This window comes from Triturus cristatus, chromosome 4_1, assembly GCF_964204655.1.
Source record: "Triturus cristatus chromosome 4_1, aTriCri1.1, whole genome shotgun sequence".
NCBI classification, from domain to species: domain Eukaryota; kingdom Metazoa; phylum Chordata; class Amphibia; order Caudata; family Salamandridae; genus Triturus; species Triturus cristatus.
The window spans coordinates 200,575,794-200,594,718 of record NC_140585.1 but is presented as its reverse complement, the minus strand read 5'-3'; the positions used below and the strand labels follow the sequence as shown (position 1 = coordinate 200,594,718).

The 18,925-nt window shown below is 44.4% G+C and overlaps 1 protein-coding gene across 1 annotated transcript; it reads right to left on the bottom strand.

The window, feature by feature from the left end:
- Positions 1-11,283: 11,283 nt before the first annotated feature.
- LOC146854030 (proto-oncogene Mas-like) lies at positions 11,284-12,294 on the bottom strand. The gene has a single exon (XM_085650981.1). The coding sequence runs from the start codon at positions 12,292-12,294 to the stop codon at positions 11,284-11,286; it is 1,011 nt and encodes a 336-aa protein (XP_085507107.1).
- Positions 12,295-18,925: the final 6,631 nt, after the last annotated feature.

Sequence of the window (18,925 nt, the reverse complement as noted above, 5' to 3'; positions counted from 1 at the left end):
ATTCCAGAAATCACAGAGAGTGCTCTTCCAGCGGAGTGCGAGCCAGGCATGGTTGCAGTAATGGCAGATGTCTCAACAAAGTTCAACAATTACAAACCTGTGGCTGCGTTATTTGGTCTGCTCTCACTATCTGGCGATTAATAATTCACTGTATGCAAATTACAAGTGCAAATCCGAAATCCCACCGCTGCCACCAATGTTAGAGTCGGGGATCTCTGGTTGGCGCAAGGTTGCCCTTGTGTCAAGCAGGAACCCTCTCCTCCACGTCAGGGCGCAGGATAACCCCTCGCGAATGACCCTTGCTCACCCTCTAGGTGCGTGGCGTGAGCAGCCAAGGCGATTCCTCAGGCGTTGTTGGTTAAGCACTCACAATTGTACACACAGTAAATACATTAATCCCCCCAGAAACGGACACCAGACTTGGATATATATAAAAATACGATTCTTTATGTAAAAATAAGGTATATATATCTCAACAGACTTATCACAAGACCAATAACGTTTTCGCTAGGCCACCAGGTTATGCAGTAGGCAAATGTTCTGGGTTTGTAGGTTTCCAAATGGATAGTTCGTAGTCTCTTTACTTGTAGTTCCAGTACTCACAGAGATCGGTTCCTGCGAACGGGGAAATAAGGCGTTGCGGGCCCCGAGCCCGATACTGGAACTTCTTTCGTGATGTGGAGAGTCGGCACAGGTCGGTGCGACTCTCAGCTTGGGAAGTGTTCTTGGGTCCTCAATCAGCAGGTGTGGGCACGTAGGCAGGCGCGGCCAGCGACCCTTTAGCACGGCGGTGCAGGAGGGTCTCCACAGCGGGGGCGGCGCGGCCTGAGATGTCCGGGGATAGCGAAGCGGGGTCGCAGGGCACGGTCAGTGCAGCTGGATGACCCGGCGTAGATCACAGTCGTCGGACGGCTTCCGGCGGGAGGGGTGATAGCGCGGTCAGCGCGCTCCAGTAGCAGGCGGTGACAGGGATGCAGGCGGCCTGGCCCGGGGACAGAGAGCGGCTCGGGACGGAGCGGGGCTCTCACGGGTTTGAGGCAGGCGAGCTTCTGAGTGTCACGGCCCTAGGAGGGGCGATGAGGGGCGCAGTCTCTTTTCCAGCGGGATGCACACACGGCTCGAATTGGAGGACGAGCAAGAAGCACAAAGAACCCACTGTTCCTGGGGTTCAGTTCAGGGGGCAAGCTCAGATCAAGCCCTTGGAGAATGTTCAAGCACAAAGTAGCAAAGTCTTTTCAGTAAGTCTCTTCCTCTCCTCTCTCAGCAAGGCAAGCAGCAGGCCAGCTCCTCCGGCGTCTTCTTCTCCTTCTAGTCGGGCAGAGGTTCTTTGTGGTAAACAGGATTCTGATTTCTTAGGAGCCAGGCTCCTATTTTTATACCATGATTCTTTTGTTCTTTAGCGCCAGGGGGCCTAGGCCTGGCTCAGTCCAGTTCTGGAGCACTTTGTTATTGTGACTCTGCTCTTTCCTTTCAGCAGCAGGGCAGAGACATCAGCCGCCCCACAGGGGGTGGCGCCGGCTTTGTGGTGGCAGAGCACAGGTCTATTCAAGAGTCAAGGTGTACTCCTCCCACCCATCCAGGTGTAATCTCTCTACCCACCACCTGGCAGCCAACCTGTCTCTGGGGATTCCCCCACCCTGCTCCTTACTGTTGCCAGGCAGAACACATACACACAGCAGAGGCGGACTGAGATGGTCAGGTCAGTAAATACTAACTTTCTAAAAGTAGTATTTACAAACCCAGGATATTAAAATAAACTTGACTACAAGAAGTATTTTATTATTCTGAGTTCAGGCATACCAAACTTGACACTCTACCATGCTCTCTGAGTCCACTGGGGTCACAGCGTTGGCGGGATCCCAGCAGCCCATTCTGGCCTATGGAGAGCAGGTAGCCTTCAATAGTGAAAAACGACAAGGGCTGTAATTCACTACTAAGACATGCCACACACATCAGGGTATGTCCTACCTTATGCCTACAATGCACCCTGCCCTCGGGCCTACCAGAGGGGTGGCTAATATGTAGGTAAGGGAAGGTTTAGGGACTGGCAAGTGGGGGCACTTGCGCAGTCAGCGCGACGGTCCCGGACCGCGCACAGGGTCTGCGGTGGCAGACCCTAGACACACTTTACAAGGCCGCTTCCGTGGGTGGCGCAACCAGCGCTGCAAGCCCACCAGCAGCATTGGCATTCACAAGCCCTGGCACCCCTGGTGCACTTTACTGGGGACTGACAGTGAATCCAATAAACCAATCATGGACATCAATTACAGGTACACTTTACTTAGGGAGCACTTGCACTGCGGCACGGATTAGCCGTGGCGCAGTGCCCTGAGCGGACAACACCAGCAAAACAGTCGAGGCACACCATCAAAAAGTGGAAGGGAAACTCACGCCAAGGTGCCAGGTCTAACAAGAATCAGTAAGAGAAATACTATGCAATATTAATTTTAGGTACAATTTACGCTTATTGCAGTGGTAAGTGGCCGTGGAGAATGTGCCTCAGATGGGAACTGTAAGCCCAATTTGTCTGCCCTCAAGCAGAATTGTTCCCTCTGGATTGCTGTGTTAGCGACAAAGGGACTTTTACGGACACATTCTTTCTGTGATAGAATCCGATCCTCTATAGACATACTATGGGGCTCATTTATGAGTCCTTGCGTCACTTTTGCGCCGCCGGTGCGTCACTTTTTGTGACGCACCAGCGGCGTAAAAATTGGAGCTTGTTGTACCATATTTACAAAGTGACGCATCTAGGTAGATGCGTCACTTTGTAAACCCCTGCGCTACATTATACCTGCGTCAGGTATAATGTATGCAGGGTGGGTGTTCCCACGTAAGTAAGCCTCGTAGAAGATTTACGAGATCTACGAGATTTCACTGCGCCACTTCTAGGGTGCAAATGCGTCAATATCTTACGCCTGCCTCACAGCAGACGTAAGACTGACACAGGCCCTTTCACAGGGGGCTTGCCCCATGTGAAAGGACACATTGCTGGAGTTGCGTCACTTTTGTGACACACTCCAGCAATGCGTCACTTTTGTGCCTACAGATACGTCAGAAATACTGACGCATCTGTAACTCCTTGCGACATGATGCGTCATACTGTAAATATGACGCATCCATCATGTCATAAGGAGGGCGCACTGAGAAGTGGGGGATTTTATTGCTTTAAAAAAGCAATCAACTTTTGGATCAGGAATTATTTATATGATTTCTGAGAAAATCGATATAAGACTCAAGTGCATGGGATCGACGGGTTCATGCCACAGAATCCTGGCGGTAATGCAGGATTCTGCATGAGGAGTGCCATGTTTGCCACACTCGTAGGCGCCCCGTGAAGCAAGGATGGTCCTTCTCACTATTTGTATTGCCCTTGCATATAACAGAGAACGCTCAGAGAAACATTATCAGGAACTCGAATTCATGAACCCCAAACATTCTCTTTGCTTCCCTCCCTCCCTGTCGCTCTCACCCTGCCTCTCTTCCTTGACTCTCTTGGGGGCGGGGCAGGCTGCCTTCCTGTCCACCTTATGCCTGAATTGCTGAACTGTGACTTCCCTCTTTAATCCAAGGGGCACATTTACAAGAGGATTGCGCCACCGGTACGTACCTTGTTACGTTCCGGTGGTGCAATGCCCTGCACTATATTTACAAAACGGATTTAAGCCATTTCGCCTGGCTTAACGTCACAACATATGATACCCTTTCACACAGGTATCTGCGTGAAAGGGGAGTGCAGTGGGTGTTGCTCTGGACGTTCTACCACAACACCCATTGTTTTTTACGCTGCCCCAGACTTACAAGGATAGGTAAATCTGAGGCAGTGCTAAAAACTAACGCCTAGAAAAAGCAGGATTTAGATTGACGCAGTGAAAAGAAATACTTCCATTTCTTCTCGTTTCTAATCTTACTGTGTGTGCTTCATATTCTGCAGCACACATAGAAAAGCAAATCCCTTTAAAGAACTTTTATGTGCAGGAAGGTGTCTCTTCCTGCACATAAACAATCATTCCTACAACACAGACACCCTTGCACTCTGGGCGCAAGTGTGTCTCTGTTGGCACTAGGCAGCTTGCTTTAGTGCCAGTGGTAGGGAAAACACAGGGGTGCACCATATTCTTGTAAATACAGTGCATCCCTGCATTTTTGGAAACATTGCACTGTGGCACTGCTAAATTGTGAGCATGACCGCACTGCGCCATTCCCTTGTACACATCCCCTGATGTCCAGAAAGCCTGAGCCTGAGTTCCGGAAAGCCCATAGAATGAGGACCTGATGACACACTCCTGCTGACTGTCCCTGCCCAATCATGACGGGAAGCACTCCTTTTCTGACGTCTCCTTCGTCATCCATCTCACACAGAAGACATGTTTAGCTCTGAGATCCATGCTGAAACCAAAGGGCCTCAGGATTAGCCTCTCAGACCCAGCACTGATGCTCATCCCATCAGACAGCACAACAAGGAACTGGCGTATGGTGACATTTGAAAAAGGTGGCATTAAAAAAAGTTAGGGATGTCTTTTATGTAGGAAGCAAAGCAAGCAAGCTTAATAGACAAACATAGGGTTGGAGGGGTAAGGCCTCCTCCCGAGAATTAAAAAAAAAAGTTTAGCAAATGCTGCATTTTAAAGCAAATTAATTTAGTGAGAAAGCAAGGTTTATAAAGCAGTGGGAACATAGAATCTGGAAATATGAAGAGCATTAAAAACTGCCCACATCTTACTGCATTAATATGTCAACAGTTACTGTAATGAGCAAATTGTACAATGTGACAATTTCAGGCCCTTTGAAGTATGTGCTTGCCCAGGGTCTTGCACTGTAAACAGCATCAACTTTAGAACAAAAATGCTCTAATCTTCAGGGAGCACCCACAGCTGCTGGCTGCAATCAGTCATATAGTGCAGAAAGGTCTTTAAGTGGGATGAAAAGTGGGGGCTCTCCCAAAAGGAACATGTTAAATAAATGTCTGTAATTCCTATTGTGTGCCACCTGACCAGTCTTTTGTTTTCTTTTTGAGATGTTAGTGCATCCAGATATATACCATAAACACTGACATACACCTAAAACCTGCCCATTCTATTGGGTTCTATGGTTATTAGCCGTTTAAGATAACTGATTAATAATAATGATTTGTTATAAACAATGAATATTTGAAATGTTACAATTCTGAAATTGTAAGACTGTGAATGAATTACTCTTTAGGCCTGTGGAAGGAGTATTGGCCTTCCGTTATGTGTGCTTTATGTTAGATATGTATGCACTTTTTTCATATCCATCTGTACATCTTCAACATCATGTATTCCCTCTTCAACGCACTCTTTTCACTCTCCCTGAATGCACTTTCTCTCATCTCCCTCACTTCACCACCCCAAACATACTTTGCACTCAATCATATTTAAGTACTTTATTTTATGTTACTTTTGACAAATATTTTGACAATGTACCCCCTTCACACACATTGTTCTGTGTGCTCTGCAGAGAGGACAACTAAATGACAGGCACTTTGCTTTGCTTTCAGCCTCAGTGCCAGAGCTCTCAACCGATGTCCCACATAAACACCTTGCACTACTCAAAGTATGCACTGTACAAGAGTAATATGATACACAAAAAACATACAGAAGTACAACATGATGAAATAGCTATCATTCTTGGGGAATGCTACATTAAGCAAAACATGTAAAATAAAAGAGGAACTATATCCCTGACATGCATTACCTCAATGTTTTTAACATTCATTGTTTGCAAATTTATCCATGTTTTTGGCAATACTATTAAGGGTATAGAGATAGGGCCAGTTTGAAAGTCATAACGCATGTAACTCTCTTTACTATAAGAACATATTTCTCACTTTGCTCTTGACATTTGAATCAACTTCGCAAAGGAACCTAAACCCTGCTCATTTTTTGGATCCATTTCACAGGGGAACAAATAAAGCAGGTCCACTTCTAAAGGGGCCAGTGACTTGCAGCCAGGGCCTAGGGTGTCCCAGTGGGGGAGGTTAGCATAACCAGGGGTCTCAGTATAATATACATAACATGAGATTAGCATTAAAACCCTTACCATTACTGAGGACAAGGCGCAAAATCACATGAGTTTGCATCAAGTCCTACCGTATGATGAATGGGAAAGGGTGGGATCATGCCTGTGAATAACAGATGTCTGGTGTTGATGGAGCAAGAATTCGTAAAAGAAACTTGCTTGGATTCAATCCTCTCAAATAACATGTAACAATATAATTGATCTGTTTTGTAAATACTAAAACCGCAATACACCACAAACACTTTTATCTAGGGGAAGCTTGTCTATGTGCATTACTAACCCGTAACATGAATGTCTTAAAATGGTCGACAAAATGCAGGATTTCTATTGCGCATGCGTCTACTGCATCTACGTAGTATGACTCTGTCGCTTTTGGTGGGAAACTTTTGCAGCTGCGCAATGGCACTAAAAATGGCCGCTTTGAACTCACACGCTAATGCATCTGCTGCTGATAAACGAAATCTCGTTAGTTGTACTAAACACTAATGCAAAAGATTTAAACAAGTAAATGGGAATAGAGTAGAGATAAGTGGTATACAGTGAAATCATTTGTTTCTGTGTTCTAACGTGTCTTTTTCTGATTTTATTATTAGTTCTTATTTGGGCCTTGGAGGGTGACTGGAATCCCTACTACGCACTCATAAAGATTGTCCGAAAACAATGATGGCACCTTTGTCACTCATCCAAGGACACCTAGAATGAAGAAGCCCGGTAAAGTCACACTGAGGACCCCAGCGAATGCAACAATGTTGAATAAAATGTTTAATTTACTGAGTAATGTGAAATGCATGTGGGAATAAAGCTATGGTAAAAGAAAAATTAAGGGGCGGGCACATAGACAATGGTTCATAGAGAAATGTTAAATTTTAAGTGGAGTGATTAACTCACCTCCTCATCCCAACCAATCAGAATAAGGGAAGACATAAGAATTGATACTTAGGGGGGTGGTACACGAATCAAGAACAGTATATTTGAGGTAAGATAGCTAGAAACTTTGCCTGACTTGTCAGATCTGTCATTCCGACTCGTCACTGACCCAACGCGTTTGCTGCTCCAGTTCTTGTCTGAGACGCTGTCTCAGACCCTGCTGTTGCCAGAAACTCTGTCCGAGAGTTTGAGATCCTGATCGATAAATCTAATCACCTAAAGGGATTGGGGAAAAGGGACACCCTCGGAGAGTAGTATCAGAGAGGGGTGCAACACAGGCGTTGTACCTTAGAAGAAGTTATCCTTCCAGATCTGAATCTGCCTGTTTCATCTACCTGTGACCTGCTTTGGAGATTCCTATCTGGCCCCCCCAATTAAGGAGTTGGGTTCATCTTGACCAATAGGTAAATATAAATAGAAAATATGTCTTTTATGCCTGCTTTCCTTTTTCCTATCTTGCTTCCAGGTACCGTCATCATTGATCATTTCAATTTGCTAAGAATTATTTGGTGTATTTTGCCTCTTGGTATGAAGGTGGTTACTGTAGTTGAACCTTGACTCACAAATCAATTTAGATAAATGTTTTAAAAACTTCTTAAGTCTGTGGTTATTCAGAGTAAAGAGGTAAAGGTCATTCTACCTTAAACAAGCTTAGCAACCTGATTCCTCGAGGAAATGAAATACATTTTATCAAATTAAGACTTGGTAAAGGTGAATAGCAAAATTACAGGTATTATTACTCAAAATTGATGCCAGCGGGGTTTCACTAGCTTACTGTATGAATGTGGTTTGGGCCCAGGTGAGTATTAGGTTATATGTGTGACCAGAGCTGATAACCTGCGCTCCATCAGTGTCAAGCAGGGATGCAGCCCCCAACGTTTGAAACTGTGACGCTGAACGTTGATTAACTTCCTGGCTTCCATCTCCTGCTTCAGAGCAAGGCAGGACAGGCAGCCTGAGACAGACAGCCTAGACTTAAATAAATAAATGTGTTTAGAGATACGATCAGATCTCTAAATAAGTCGATCTAATACTTTTCAAGATAAATGTGCAGAGCCCTAATGGATAAACCGCCCCTCCAAGGAGCTATCATGATATCCAAGAGCTAAAGGACATAAGGGAAACGCCGATGAAGACTTCAGTGTAGGTGGTACCATCTTCTCACCCACATGAGGCAACATTGTGGTCCAGCAAGTCAGATCCCACCAAAACAATAACTGGAACCCACACTGCGGAAACCAACAGTATCAGGCAGAATCCCCACTGGGTGGAGTTTGTTCCAGGTCTCAGCTGTGAGGTAGGAGAAGGATCTTCCACCTGCTCTGGTCTTGTAGAAATGAGGGACGGTGGCTAGGGCGAGATCGGCTGAGCAGAGGTTTCTCTTGGAGGCGTGGAAGGAGATACGGTAATTGAGGTATTGGGGGCCGGTGTTGTGGAGAGCTTTGGAGGTATGTGTTAGCAGCTTGAAGATTATTATTCTTTCGACTCGGAGCCAGTGGAGATCGCAGAGGTGTTGGGTGATGTGGTTGTGTCATGGGATGTCGAGGATAAGTCTGGCTGTGGTGATCTGGACGGTCTGGAGTTTGCAGAGGAGATTTTTGTTTATTCCGGCATAGAGAGCATTGCTGTAATCTGGTCTGCTGGCGATGAGTGTGTGGGTGACGGTTTTCTGGACGGTCTGGAGTTTGCAGAGGAGTTTTTGCTCATTCCGGCATAAAGAGCATTGCCGTAGTCCGGTCTGCTGGCGATGAGTGTGTGGGTGACAGTTTTCACGGAGTCAGGGGGGATCCACTTGAATGTCTTGCGGAGTTTGTGGAGGGTGTTGAAGCATGCGGAGGATATGGCATTGATCTGGCAATTCATGGATTAAGCCTGCGAAAGTGCAGAATACTCAAGCATATAAAAAGTTTCAGAATTTAGCAGGACACTTCAGATACTTACCCTTTCGACGTTAGAAAGATGCACACAACAGCAGCACTCTTGTTTGGTACCTTCATGCAAATGGCCTCGAAGATTATGTACGAAGGAAAAAGACACTATCCAATTTAGGCTCCTAAAATCCTGCCACTGTCTTATTACAAGAAACATATTCATCCATGATGGAAGCCTCTAAGCTTAAAGGAGACTGGGTCAGCCATGTGGTACCAGCTTCAGGATCAGAGAATCCCCCCACCCATGATATCTCGAACGCAACCCGCCTACCCTACAGACAAGGTGGTGTGGAAATCCTTTTTGTAAGGTACTCCCTGTAATGATACAGAAAACATGGTGTGACCCACAAGGGTGCTATTTACTTGCACATTTGTATGCCAGGGCTGTACCTGAGTCATTAGATCTATTTATGCAGTGAATGCTCGAAAGACGGAATTTTTTACTAAACATAATAGAATGATTACCTTAGTGATTGGCGGAGACTGGAATGTCTGAATCATTCCCATTCTTGATAGATCTGGTCACTTTGCCCTACGTAGCAACAATGAAATGAGACTGCTATGAGACCTGATGGAAGATTGCTCTCTCACTTACAAAGAGACTCAGGCACCTGACAGACAGAGGATACACTTTCTTCTCCTTCCCTGATAGAACTGAGACCTGAATAGACTACTTCTTGGTGAGCGTAGCAGTGCTTCACAAAAGCACTTGCAGCACTATAGGCTTCCAGTATATCACAAACCATTCCCGAATTGCTTTGGAGCCTGATTTCCAAGTGCAGGTTCCTAAGAACAAGACCTGGAGAATCGTCACTCTAAAATACAGAGTCCAAAAGAAAAGCTGCCTGACTACCTGCAGGAATACCTGTCTCTCAACAATAATTCAGAGTCCTCAACCCATACCCTACGTGCCGTTGGAAAAACCTAAGTATGAGGTATGATGATGAGAGACTCAGTATTATTCTGTAAAGGGGCTGCAATAAAAAAGCAGAACCTAGAATTGAAATCACTTCTCTGTACCCTGACAAGATCTCTTCAGATATGAAGAACTAGTCATAAACTGCTACAGCAAACCCCATTTTCATATTTACAGGCACCTCTGTGGCATAAAACAGAAATGTGAATTGACATGGAAGAACACTGCTCCAATGGGAATGCTGTGGCATCAGTCAAAGGTCCAAGTCTTTTGTAATGGGGCATTCAATTCATTTCAAGACCTGAAAGCTCAATTACACCTACATGCAACCCAATTCCTACCTTACTTGCAACAAACTGGTGACGCACCAGCTACCAATGGCCATATCCACCATCCACAACTATTCAACGAAAGGGGGAACCAATAAGAAGTTGTTGTTGGTCCTCTACAACACAGTGATAGAAAGGCTTTATTTCTCAACAGACACTGAAAAGCCTCCACAACAGGTGGCAACCACAGCATGATAAGGACAAATAAGAACTCATTTGAGATCATGACATAACCCTCATGAAACACAGAAGAAGTTCAGCTTTTTCAAGAATTTACAGGATTGGCACTGGACACTCTTCAAACTGTTGGGTGAGACTCAGCTATAATTCAGAATGTTAGCATTGTGCACACTATAAGGGAGACATAATATGCATTATCTGTGGTTGTCCACATTTCTGCCCTTAATGGGACTCTATTTGCTAAAACAGGATATGCGACTTGCCTATAAAGCAACCAACTTAACTCGCTCTCTTGCATGACTCTCAGGATATTGTCAGACTCACCAACAGAAGCAAAAATGGTGGCTCAACTCAGAGCTAGCTGTCACCAAGATATGCATCTTAAGGCACTGGAAATCACTCACAGGCCCAGACTTTAAAGAATGCACCAATGCAATGGTAGAGAAGGCTAAGTACAAATGAGTGATATACAAACTGAACGACCAGCAACAAGTGTTTGAAGACATGTTGGAGGCATACCTAATGTAACTGCTCTTTACAAAATGAGATGCGCATCAGGTTGACATATGTTGGACAGGTATGTGGATCCTCCCTGTAGAAGGCCTGTCAACCCCTCTGATGCTGTAATGATCAGTTAATACTAAACACAATATGATAGAGACAGTCGTTGTCCTATGATAGCCACTGTGGGATCGATAAAGTGAAAAATCTCTCAGCCATCTGCTAATTTGTGAATCTTATCTGTTTACTCTCCTTTCATTCTGCTCTCCCCGTGAGAACCTTTAATATTTTATGTGTTTGTTTATGCCTGCGCTTCCCAAATGCGAAGCACTTGGAACACCTCTGCATTACATTTTGATATGTTTTTGTAAAATTGAAAACCCTAATAAAGAAATTAAACCAAAAAAAATAATTATGTACAAAAAACACAGAGACAAATGACATGTCCTTCCATTATTGATTATCGGGACATGGCTATGTGTGTTTCTGCAAGATTGACACAATGTTCAGACCTAGATATATTAGAGCTGACAGTCTCATCTCTGCATGATGGCTCAGGATCACTCCGGAAGACACTCCTAAGGACTTCTTTGAATCTCCTCTTCTCCTTGCTCCCCACAAGGAAATAGATGAAGGGGTTGGCGCTGCTGTTCACAGTGCCGCAGAACAGGTGAACATAGACTAGGATCAAATAGTTGAAATCATTGTGTCTAATGACCTCGAAGTAGAAGCAAACCCCTAAAAGCCTTGTTGGAAATGTGGTCAAAAGAAAAACCACAACATTGAGTAGAATGACCCGATACAGCCGCGTTGGTTGGTGCTTCTTCCATCTTCTTTGTACCTTCATGACCAGAGCAAGGCTGGAGAGAATCATGAGTGGATAAATAATTCCAAAGTTCAAAGTCAACAAGAAGACTATCACAGCTGTGCAGTGAGGGGCAGTCACATAAGTGTCTCTATCGGTGCACCAAAGACCCTCCATTAGTGTGATCACAATGGCGAGGGTCCACAGCAAAGATGACACAATGGTTGACAGATGCTTTGCTCTGTGGCATTTGTACCAGATGGGGTGCAGAACTGACAGGCATCTCTCCACACTGATAGCAGTCAGAAGGAAGAGGCTGGTATTGTAGCCAAACATGAAGAGGATCCCAATATGAAAAAAGACAACCTCGTTGAAATGTGAAACTGTTGCCCCAGTTGCGATAATAAGAATATAAAGAATAATAGCTGTAGTGCAGAGGAGGAGGAAGAAGTCAGCAGCTGCAAGGTTCAGAATGTAGACAGTGAAGGGGTTCCTCTGCATCCCAAAACAGAGGAACCACAGGACAATCCCATTGCCAGCTATCCCCAGGAGGCAGATGAGCTGTGAGGGCAAGGACATTGTTAGTACCATAGTTAATGTAATGTTGGTTTCATTATGTATTGGTCCGTTGGTGTCATTGAAGGGCTGAAGGTTGCTGTCCGACATCATGTGGTCCACGAGAGCTTCTGCTGTGATTTATTTCTATAATGATGCCTGTCGAAAAATGGAAATAGAGACACATTATAATTTGTTTAATACTATTGACTTACATTAGCCTGTTGCTTGTGGAAGGGTGTTGTGCCACATATGAAAGATTCCCACCATAGTACTATTTTCTTGACAACTGCTCACTTTTGTCTGCTGAATATGGTAAGGGATGACCGGTAATGTTTATTGCTCCTCTTCAAAGTGTACCCAGCATTATCCAAGTTATTGTGATGAAGTTGCAAAACTAAGTCATCATACTATATAAACTTTGTTGTTCTTCTGATATAGTGTTGAATCCAGCCAATGACCTCTTCAGAGACCTTTTAGGAAGGCGAAAGTAGAGGTGGATTCTGTTGAATATTCATGTGAAAGGCATTTAGAATTGATGGTATCTTTGAACCTTAAGGACCTGAAACTAATGGGCCCTCAAATATTTGCACAGGTTCAGAGTGATATCTTTGAGCTTGATGCATGGCACCTTAGAGGTCTGAGTCATGAGGAAGGCGAAATCTTACATCAAATCATGTGTATTCAGCTGGGTTTGTGGCTAAGAGGTTCAGAGTGATCTTAATTGCCCATTGACTGGAAAGGGTGGAAGGACTTGGAGAGTAGCCTGACACTGTTTCATGTGGGTTTTGTGGGTAGGTAGAGGATTTTGGAGTGATACTGCAATTTTATGAATAGCCTGTCAAGGCCGTAGCGGTGTGGCCAGATACACAGAGGTCACATATGACATAGAAGACATAATTGTGGATCCTCTGGCGATTACCAAATTTCTTTACAAGGGGACTTGTGTAGAAGGCACTGCAATCCTGTCACCATGTATAATCTTTAGTCATTTAATGTTATGTTATTCAATGCTATACCGAAACAACCACTTATCATGATTTCAAAGCGGGGGAGAATTTCTTCATGCAATTTGCCAAAAGGCGCAATGACTAAGGTGTGCTAAATCTACTGAATTACAAAAACAAAGACCGCCCAAATTGTCCATCAGCAGGAAAAGCATTCTATACTTAATTGTGGGAAGGTGGTAATTTAATTTTGTGGTGGTTGTGATGGTCGGGTTGATTAAAGGCAGCTAGTGGATGTTAGTGAGGTTACATTGAATTAAAGGTACCAACACTAGTACAAATGCACTGTTTCAATATTGAAAAAATAATAACTACCCATTAGAAGGCTCACAGTACTGACCAAAGTCTTTATTGAATTTGGTTTGATGGTCGGCTACCCAACAGTGTCTAATTTACCCTGGAGTTGTGAAACTAGTTTTTAAAAGTAAACACAATTTGTTGTATGCTTACAAAAAATGCTCTAAAAATAAATATTCATGTTGGGAATCCAAATCAGAGAGTCCCAAGGCAGAGAGGGAGTACTGCACCTATATTGTGAAAGCTGGGGCCTTTCAGAACTGATGTTCTGGGACTCCCTGCCACAGAGCTAGTAACTAGGTGCCAAGTACCTATTTGTAACACTTGTTTGAATTGAATTGAATTGAATTGAAGCAACATTTCCAGAGCTTGTGGTTACCCAAGGGCATCCCAGCGGTGCGGCAGTGCGATCAAAGGCTCCCAGCAGTATTTAGGGAAAGAGAAAAGTTTTAATTTGTTTCCAAAAGGTCAAATAATTTGGCTCAAGCCGGATCTGAATGGGAAGGCGATTCCAAAGTTTGGCAACATTATATGAAAAAAAGGCGTCCTCCACTCCTCGATCTTTTTATTTTTGGTACTACTACCAGATGTTTGTTGTCTGACCTTAAGGCCCTGTTAGCATGATAGGACAGAATAGTATATTGGATAAAGGAGGATCCCTTTCCTAATAGTGCTTTGTGAGCCAAACACAATGCCTTAAATTGGATCCTATCCTGGATAGGAAGCCAATGGAGAACCGCAAGGGCAGGTTTAGCCGATAGACAATTGGACATTTTCAATAACAGGCGTGCTGCGCAGTTTTGCCCAATCTGTAATTTTTTTGTGGTACCGCATGGAGCTCCTAAGTAAAGGGTATTAACATAGTCAAGCCGGGAGACAATCAATGCTTGCACCAGCAATCTTCTGGCTGCAAAAGGTAGCAAAGGGAGGATTTTCCTTATCAATCTTAGGATCCCATAGCAACTGGCTGCAACCTTCCATGCTTGTACCTTGAAATCAAGGTTCCGATCAAGCTAAATCTGGTCTTTGGGAGAGGGGGCTGGGCCCAGGTAGCTGGGCCAGAATGGTCCTATATTGAGAGAGGGTGAATTGCAGAGGAACATCAGCTCCGTCTTTGCTCCGTTAAGTTTCAAATACGAACATTCGATCCATAATGAAACCTTCTCAAGGCACCTTGTTAGACCATGTCCAGTACTATCCAGCTGCTTGAAAGAGACAACCAGTTGGGTGTCATAGGCATATGTGACAATCATAGAACCACCTCTACCAGAGACCTCATGTAGATGTTAAATAGTGTGGGGCTTAGGGAGGAGCCCTGAGGAACCACACTTCTAAGCGGCATCCGTTCTGAGGTGATATCATCCTCATAGACTTCAAAAGATCTATCCTCCAGAAAGGACTGCAGCCATTTCAGTGCTGTCCCGACCACTCCCACATCATTAAGTCTCTGGATCAGCAGCTGGTGATTGACAGTATCGAAGGCTGCGCGGAGGTCTAGAAGAATAATAGCAGCGCAGCCTCGGTCATCTAAGATTATTCTAGACTCTTCTACTACTGCCAGGAGAGCGGTCTCTGTACCTCATAGGGGTCTAAATCGCAACTGTGAAGGGTGGAGACAGTCATTATTTTCCAAAAAAGCAGAAAGAGCAGAGTTAAGATGCTTCTCAGCAATTTTGCTGATTCCTGGCAGTAGTGAAATGGGGCGGTAATTCCCCCCTCCCCCACTTCCAGATCTAGATTGGTTTTTTTTAACAATGCTTTGACCATTGCCCGCTTCCAAGAAGGGGGGAGAAGTCCCATCTGGATTGAGGCATTAATCAAATCGAGGATCACAGGGGCAACGGTCTACCTGACTAGATTGAGGATGGTGGGGAGGAGGCATCCAAGGGTGAGCCAGATTTTAATTGGATGAGAATCCTTTGAAGAATGGACAAATTGAGAAGAGGGATTTCTGCAAATAAGCCTTCTCTATCTTGGGGCTTAATGTCCAGAGATGTTACGTTTTGTTGGGATATCTCATGAGGGAAGACAGAGTATATATCCTGTATTTTATTGAAAAAAAACTTTGCCATTTTATTACAGTGAGATAAAATATCATCAGATACAATGGGAGAGGCGGGGGATTGGAGAAGTGATTTCGCAATGCGAAAGATTTTGTGTGGGGAATTGGAGGCTGATGTCATTTTCTCCTCAAAATAGAGAGCCTGAGCCAGTTTTATTTCAACTTTGTAGATTCTAATAGCCTCTCTGTATTTATCTTTGTTGAGTGCAGCAAAATCCTTTCTCTATCTTCTTTCAAACTTTTTACACGATTGCTTGTGCTCGCGACGTTTAGGAGAGTACCAAGGATTGTGTTTGGCTCCTACCTTATTACAAATCGATTTTTTAGGTAGGATCTGGTCCAGAGATGACTCCAACCATGCATTAAATTTATCATTTGCTATGGTGGGGTTTGACTCAGGTGTTGGTATGGTATTTTCAAGCGTTGTCACCCAGGTCTCTATTGGGAGTTTTGACCATACGCGTGCCAGTCTTTTAGTTCTTATAACTGGCATAATGGGGGCAGGAAAGGCCCAGGTGCATGTGATTAGAAAATGATCGGTCCAGGGCACTGGGATAAGGTCCCCGACTAGAAGGTTCTTAAGGTTGGAAGAGACAGGGTCGAGTAAATGGCCTTTAAGGTGAGTGGGCCTGCCAGCTTCTTGATTGAGTTGAAACGCCCCGAGACCTTCGATCAACTCACATGTAGCTGAGTGTGCAGTGTCCTCAAAATAGAGATTAAGATCACCAAGTAGGGTAAAATTAGGGAGGGTGCAAGCAAAGTTGGCAGCAATGTCAAGAAGATTATTGCAAAATTTGCCAAGGAGGCCTGGGGGGCGGTAGATTAAGATCCCTGAGAAAGTACAAATGTGCAAAAAACTAACAGCGAAGTAGAGGCTCTCACAATCAGGAAGGGGAGTTGCAGAAATGCGGCAATTAAATGTTGTTTTGTAAATAATTGCTATGCTGCCTCCTCTGCCTACTTCACGGTCTCGTCTCTGGATAGCATACTCCAGTGGTAGGGCTTGCATTACAGCTGAGTCAGCCTTTCAGTTAGAAACAACACATTTGGTCTCTCTTCTTCCAAAAGGAGTCGGATTTCAATGGCGTGCTTAGGGATCGATCGACAATTAAGTAGCAGCATTTTGAGAGTGGCCTGAGAGGGTGAAGCTAAGGGAGTTTTCAAGGCTGAACAAAGTTTGAAGGGACAGTGGGGTCAATGACTTAGATTGCTGTCAGGACTGACTGAGTGAACGCACAACTCCTAGTTGGCCCATTGAGTTGATGGAGCTGATCTGCGGTGTCCCCCATGAAAAGAAAGGAATAAATGACAATTTCTTTGTCAACTTTGGACCTTCTAAGATGTGTTTTGGAATTTTGCTGCTTGTGGTGCTCTCAAGCCACCTGGTCTTTCTATGTTGGCCTTCTGGCCACTACTCTTCAGGTGGAGCTGGTTTTTAACTGCTCTCCTCCTAAAGAGGGAGAGCTGAGGCCTGTCCTCCTATCCCTTAGCTCTGCACAGCCTGATGACGAAGGTTCCTTGGCAGCACCCAGGACCTGCTCCTCCATCTAAAATTCTAGCACATGGCTTTGACCAGGGTCTTCCTCAGCAGCACCCCATGGCCCTCAAAATGGGTTAACCTGCTTGCCTGCACTTCTCATGACATCTGAGCTAACTGCAGGGCACCTGTGTATCTAGCAGGAGCCAGGAGGTTCTACATTAGGGGTCACCTCCGCAGGTCCAGCCACCCTCTCCTAAGGGTCTCCCAACATCTAGAGGAAGTGGAGAGACCAGTACCTCTGGCCCTGGAGACACAGGTCCATAGAGTCCTTGCCTTGAGTGTCCCACCACACCAGATAGTTGTCACCCATGTTGGGCCCTTTCATACTTTCCTTCGCCAGATATCAGTGTATCTCCCAAATGCCTCTTCTTAGTGCAGAGTTTTTTTTAAAGGAGATGAAGAGTTCCAAGAAGTGAGCACCTTTGCGCAATCAAAAGATGACACATCATCACTCCACACCTGTCCTATCCCTGTTGTACGGCGCCTTGGGAATTTCAAATGGTCAGTGGTCACTAATCTCTGAAAGCGTTTAGCCGAGTCTCAACTGCCACTGCCAAATGTGTTCCTTTCCACCAAAAACCTCAGAGGGCCCTCCTTGAGAGGAAGGAGCCAGAGGTCTACCTGCTCCCATATTGTTTCTTATAGAAGGGCTGCGCAGGTTGCAAGGAAGTGTAAATCCTCTTTATATCTTTGCAGATTCTGCCCTCACCCTCTTCCTCTTCCAGAAACATTCTTAATCTCCTCAAAATGGGCCAATTGTGTGAGGGAGTCTTTGATCTACATAATGACCAGCAGAATAATTAACTTGGCCTAGCAGGTGAGTTCAAAGACAAAATATCATTAAGGGCTGAGTCAGATATATGATTAAACTGATAGTATGGGAAGGAGTGCAAATATGGCCAAAATTATATTATATTTGCACTTTGGGCCTTTTTTTGTTTCAACAGGTTTGACATTTTGCATATAAAAACATATAAACATAATCAAATTAAAGAATACGGAAAGGAAATACAAAGAAAACATACTTGCATGAATGGTCTGTTAAAGCTCAATAATACAGAGGGAGAGGAAGGAAATCATATATAAAATGACATTGACCACTGTGAAATAGTTGGAGAGGACTGTAATAAAGTGTATGCTTACGAAAGACTACAGTATGACCTGGTGAGAGAGCAATACGTCACCTGTAAGGAATACAGATATTACATATAACGATTTTCAGTACGTATCAGGGTTACATAGGAGAGGAACCGAAGACATCACAACAAAGTTCACAGTCGTCGAACTGTCGTAGGATCCTTTGGGAGCCTCACCTGAGGTTAAGGGGAGCTTAGTTGAAAGGTGAGGGAGTGATAGGAGTTACTTGGGGTAGGGAACTCATGGGGGTTTATTAGTGGCGAAATTAGTGTCAACCTTACTCCATAATGGTCTATGTTGTGTTTTCCGGGAGGAGTGTTGTGAGGCAATGTTATCAGCACCCTTTATAGGTGTAATCCAGTTCAGCCAGGATTTAAAGGAGATGGATGCAGTGTCTTTCCAATTGGAAAGGATAAACCTACAAGCTGCTATTAATAGGATGTCTAACAGTAGGGCACAGGAGTAGGATTTTAGGCGGGGTCGAGAAATCCCATGATGATCATCTGCAACTTGTTTAATCGGAAAACCAAATAATGATGAGAGAAATCTGAAGACTTTATACCAGAATGATACACAGCGCTGCAAGAAAAGAGTAAATGTAGTAAAGCGCCAATTTCTTCATTACAATTCCAACAAGTTGGCTCATCTGTCACACCAAATTTATGGAGGCGAGAGGGGGTCGAAAAAAATCCTTGCAGG